Source organism: Pezoporus flaviventris, unplaced genomic scaffold (assembly GCF_033815535.1).
Source record: "Pezoporus flaviventris isolate CSIRO_AGI_PZ_B2104156 unplaced genomic scaffold, CSIRO_AGI_Pfla_v1 ptg000027l, whole genome shotgun sequence".
Taxonomy (NCBI): Eukaryota; Metazoa; Chordata; class Aves; order Psittaciformes; family Psittacidae; genus Pezoporus; species Pezoporus flaviventris.
In genome coordinates this window covers 3,442,190-3,447,514 of record NW_026892575.1, presented here as the reverse complement: position 1 = coordinate 3,447,514, position 5,325 = coordinate 3,442,190, and the positions used below count along the sequence as shown (strand labels likewise).

The 5,325-nt window shown below is 44.7% G+C and overlaps 1 protein-coding gene across 1 annotated transcript; it reads left to right on the top strand.

Moving 5' to 3' along the window:
* The first annotated feature begins 390 nt into the window (after positions 1 to 390).
* On the top strand, positions 391 to 4,386 carry RRAD (RRAD, Ras related glycolysis inhibitor and calcium channel regulator). Its single transcript, XM_061458486.1, has 5 exons — positions 391 to 419; positions 510 to 876; positions 989 to 1,062; positions 1,595 to 1,799; positions 2,759 to 4,386. Exons 2-5 carry the CDS (start codon positions 522 to 524, stop codon positions 3,034 to 3,036), a joined length of 912 nt encoding a protein of 303 aa, XP_061314470.1. The 5' UTR covers positions 391 to 419; positions 510 to 521; the 3' UTR covers positions 3,037 to 4,386.
* Positions 4,387 to 5,325: the final 939 nt, after the last annotated feature.

Here is a 5,325-nt window from a genome sequence, read left to right as displayed (position 1 = left end):
GACTGATCCATGTGGCGGTGCTTCCCCCACAAGCGCTCCGAGCCTACCCCATGGGCTCCTCCGGGCCCACGGGGGGGCAGCCCCACCGCCCACCCTTTCGCTGCCACCGGCAGATCGGTCCGCGGCTCCCCGTCGGCCTCGGCCGAACATAACGGAACAGAGCCGAGCCGAGGCGAACCGAGATCGACCGAGCAGCATCCACCTGAGCCGAGCCACCCTGCCGTGGGCGTGCGCCGCTTCCCCCGTTGGCGGTGGCAGGGTGCCGCGGGACGCGTCATGGAGGGGCGGGCCGAGCCGTCTGTCGGCGCTATAAATACAGGCAGCGGCAGAGAAGAGGCAGCCCTCGGTGAGAGAGCCCCAGTACGAGCGGTAGGAGCGGAGAAGCCACTCACTGCTCCCTCTTCTCCGAGCGCCCTGAGGTAAGCGCCGCTCCGCGGAACGGCACGGTACGGAGGGGCTCTGCGGCGCAGGGCGGCGGGTGCTGACAGTTCTCTTCTCTCCGGCCTCAGCTCGGCACCTCTATGACTCTGAACCGCGGCGACAAGCTGCTCTACCTGGACAAGCGACGCTGCAGCATGCCCTTCTCCGTGCATCAGCATCTGCACCGGCGAAGCATGCCGGTGGACGAGCGGGACCTGCAGGCCGCCCTGCCGGAGGACGAAGTCGCCGGGCTGGTGCGCTGCACTTCGTACAGCCCCGGCGAGGCGCAGCGGGAGAGCTGGGCTTCCGACTCCTCCGACTCGGTCATCTCCTCGGGCAGCGACTCCGACAGCAGCCTCTACAAAGTGATCCTGCTCGGCGAGCACGGCGTCGGCAAGACCAGCTTGGCGCGCATCTTCGGCGGCGTGGAGGACAGCGCGGAGGCGGAGGAGGCCGGTGAGGCTGCGGGCGGAGCGGGGGTCCCGTAGCTCCCGGGGCATCTCCCTACGGCCACCCCGGCGGGGACGCAGGAGAGTAACTGCTTTTTGTGTACTTGTCTTTCCCGTAGGAAATACGTACGACAGATCGATTATAGTTGATGGAGAAGAGGCGTCTCTCGTGGTGTTCGATATATGGGAGCAGGTAATTACAGATTTGGTATCTCTTTGTCATGGCTTGTCAGTAGTTCAGTCTTCCGAAAAGCAGAAATAGCACAGCTATGTCTGTCTAGTTCTCCAGTCGGATAACTAACATTAAAGAAGATAACTGACATGAAAAAATATGACATTAACAATTAGAATTCGTGCTGCCTTTGTTTGCTCCTGCAACTAATTTCTTTAGCTACGCACACAACTTAAAAATCTGAAGAGCGTTGGAGTGTGAATCCCTTAATGCTTGGAATAAGCAGCAGCTTACATGAGCAGCCAGGGGAGCTACTGTAAAATTAGGGATTTGCAATGTGAGCAGTGCAGACCTGACAGAATTTCTAGAAACAAAAGAATTTTGTTTTTGTAATATATCTTAAATCTTTTTCTTTTAAACTGGGAGGTTGGCTTACTTTCACTAACTCTTTATGATAGAGCTAAGAAAAATACCTTTAAGGTGCTTACAATAATTTAAACAGTGTTGAATAGACTTTCAGTGCAATAAATCTGTTTCTTGCCTTTTGTTTTAGGATGACAGCCAGTGGCTTCAGAACCACTGTATGAAGATGGGAGATGCTTATATTATTGTATATTCAGTGACAGACAAAGTTAGCTTTGAAAAGGCTTCTGAGCTAAGAATCCAGCTAAGAAGAGCAAGGCAAACGGAAGACATTCCTATTATTCTTGTGGGCAATAAAAGCGACCTGGTCAGATCCCGGGAAGTCTCAGTTGACGGTAAGTGACACCATTCACTTACACAGCTGTGGCTACAGTAGTAGCAAGGGCTGTGGAGGATCATGGCTAATAGAAATGGTCTGGTTTTAATGTAGAAAAATAAGTTGAGGCATGCTGGAAAAATCAAGCCAGCTGGCTCATGCAGGGAGACTCAGTCCCACAGAAAACAGTGGCGAGTGTGGTGATCTGTTTTTGCCGTGTTCCCTGTGTTAAATGCCTGCACACAGGGGACTGACTGAAGTTCATCAGATGGTCACTTTTTTCAGGCTGGTGGCAGTGCATGGTTAACCTGTCCTAGCTGCAACATAAGTATTTTGCTCAAGCTTACAACTTTGCCACGACTTACCACAAGTTGGACATGGGTTACTGCGATGTTCCAGAGTTACATGCTTACATCTGGAACATTGAGCATCTTGTGTTTTGAATGCAGTTCTATTCAAATCCAGTGGTGTACAACTTCCTAATGTCTAGTGGTATGTTCAATGACTTGACTGGTGGACTTCAACTGCTTCATTTGTAGCTAGTGTGGAAAACTCAGTTATTACAGCAAGGCAGAGGTTCGTAGTAGCTCAGTGACTTCCAGTAGAAGTAAAGCCCATTTCTTTCTGTACCTCACAGTCTTGCTGTCAAACTGTAAGTGTGCATCTAAGTACCAATCCTATATCAGCTTTAGCTCTTAAACAATACTGGGATGTTCTGCCTAGAAGACTAGTATTGCCTTATATTCAGTGCCATTGGTCAAACGAGATTCCTGACCCTACCACAGCAAACCTGAGAAGAGTAAGGGGGCAAAATCATGAGTGCAAATTTGGACTTTCCTACAATGTAGTAAAGCGCTTCTGTGGCATTGAAGGCACTTTCTTTACTTAAAGTCAAATTTTGTTTTGTTTTTTATTCTGCCAGTATATATAAAGGCAAAATCTCCATCTCTACTCATCTCTATTTCTCTTTCCATTCAGAGGGACGGGCCTGTGCCGTTGTGTTTGACTGCAAATTCATTGAGACCTCAGCTGCTCTTCATCATAATGTCAAGGACCTGTTTGAAGGTATTGTTCGGCAGATTAGACTTCGCAAAGACAGCAAAGAAGACAACGCTCGGAGAATGGCCAACACAAAAAGAAGAGAAAGCATAGGCAAAAAGGCAAGACGATTCCTGGGGAGAATTGTGGCAAAGAACAACAAGAAGATGGCTTTCAAAGCAAAATCAAAGTCTTGCCATGACTTGTCTGTGCTTTAGGAGCTTTCAGAAAGACCAGCTTGTTGCATGTGGGTGATGAACAAGCAATTGACAGTTACAAGAACTGTACAGATGATCCTCATGGTGATAACAAGAATGACTTACCAATTGAGACTCTCGTTAATGCCTTAAGGTGTGCAAGCAAGTCTGGAAGTTACAGTACAGTGTCTGCTTCATTGATAAATGGTTTAAGTTTCAATTTGTGCAAGCAAATGAACTAAATTTAAGTGGCTTGACATGCCCACGTTTTCACTGTGTATATATGTTATATATCTTCTTGTCCTGTGGATATCAGATGTTAAGAAAGGATGATAAGTATCACCATAGATGTGTCTTGTTTGCAGAGCAAAACTTAAACTTGTACGCAGGCTCGTACGCTCTTTTTAGTATAAAGCAAGCAATGATAAATCTTTTTAAACTGAAACTTGGGGATGGTGGAGTAGAACCACATTAGAATGTGACAAAACAAATTATATATATTTAAATACAGAACAGATACCGTTTTATGAAGTTAATTTGCACTTACATTAACCATTCTTCAATTAATTTGTTACTTGTTTACATGTAAATTTTATAATAAAGTATTATTTCCTGTTATAAATTGTGCTTTTCTCACAGTATGGATAAAAGACAGCAGTATTTTTATACTGACTTTTTTCACCGTACAAAACATTATGCACAGATTTACATGTGAAAGTTCTGGAACAAGATGAATTTGGAATATCCTGTGTCCTTTTCTTTAATGGATAGCTTCTTTCAGATGTAAACCCTGCTTTTATGAATACTCTACTTTAACAGCTCATAGGGGGAAGGGGTGCCTTCAGTCTGGTTCTCAGCTCTGGCCGGAACAGGACTGTGTATAATGCCTTGAGTTAGTTAGATGTCTGGTGTCTATATTGATAAAAAAGCCTGTAATGTTCTCTGTTTTAAGTCTTCTCCTGACTTGATGGTATTGTATTATAGCCAATAACCAAATGTGGGGATTTGGGTTACATTTTGGGGATTTTTCCTTTTCTGGGAGCAGTATACTTACCTACTCTCAAGTCTGTAGATAACCCTCTTGTGGCTTCAAAAAATTAAAAGCAGACTGGCAAGGCTGCTTGAAACAATTGTAGGCTACAGTTGTAGTTGTGGTGTATGGTGGCCTTCAGTGTTGTTAAAGTTTTCATGTTCATTTTACTGTATTATAATTAATGTGTGTCCATGATTTTTCCCTACTTGCTATTCATGAAGTTGAAAAGCAATCATGTCTCAGTGAAAAAGTTGGACTCGTTGTATTTGCTTTATAAATGCCTTTTCATAGAATGCATTCTCTTTAATACATAAACTTACTTCTCAAAAAACATAAAACGTGCTTTCTTGTCTCTTTCTACTGTCCATGCCTGAGCCCAGTTCTTCAGAGAGTTTGCCCATGATTTTATAGGGGCTGACCTTTTCCATACAGCAGGCTCATTGCATCAGCTGTTACACCTTATGTATTGTTCCCCCAAGCTCCAACAATCACCTCTCCGCTGGGTTAACCCAATGCTTGGGCAGTTAGTACTGGGAAATCGGGAAACAGCAAATACTGGGAAAAATGGCATCAGATTTACATGGGTAATACATGGTAGAATTAGTGTCTCCTGATGTGCAACTGGTGGACCTAACTGGTTAGATGCACAGTTTAGCCTATGTTGCTAGTAATGGGTCACATTTCTTTTGAAGAGAGGGGTTCACTGTGTGTCCCGAGTGAAGTCTAAAGTGAATAATTCTGTCCTGCTGCCAAAACTCACATTTACCTGATAATAAATTTGAATTGGATTTGGCTTTTTTTTTTTTTTTTGCTAGCCTTGCTTCCTGGCAAACATTTATCACTGGAATGTCTAACCAGTGCCAGAACATGGCACCAGGTATCTATTTCCATGGAAGCTTTTAACTGTCAACACAAAGCAATTGCTCTATTCCTGAAAATTCTACAGCAAAGATGTTCGAATTCATCTGCATAAATTTGGCACATACCTATTCATGCACATGCTAAAGTTACTGCTAAAACTGCACGGTGCTTCCTGTATATCTGCAAAGCCTCTGTGTTTTGGATGCTTTCAGAATGACCAGGAAAGGACTGACATCTTAGATTGACTTGCGAGATTTAATTCTGTCCATAGCAAATACAAGGAATCAGATGCTGTCCTGCAAACCCATAGGTTAAGATATGGCATTTCACAAAGTACAAAATGTTATGAAGATGTGTCATTCCTAATGCTGCACCATAACTGCAGCTGCAAAGCCTCTTCAAGGTCATGGTTAACA

Bases quoted from the DNA above. Each gene is read 5' to 3' on its own strand.
- RRAD (XM_061458486.1), top strand. From the start codon at position 522: ATGACTCTGAACCGCGGCGACAAGCTGCTCTACCTGGACAAGCGACGC. The intron at 1,063-1,594 runs GTAATTACAGAT...CTTTTGTTTTAG, and splicing joins TGTTCGATATATGGGAGCAG to GATGACAGCCAGTGGCTTCA. The intron at 1,800-2,758 runs GTAAGTGACACC...CTTTCCATTCAG, and splicing joins CCGGGAAGTCTCAGTTGACG to AGGGACGGGCCTGTGCCGTT.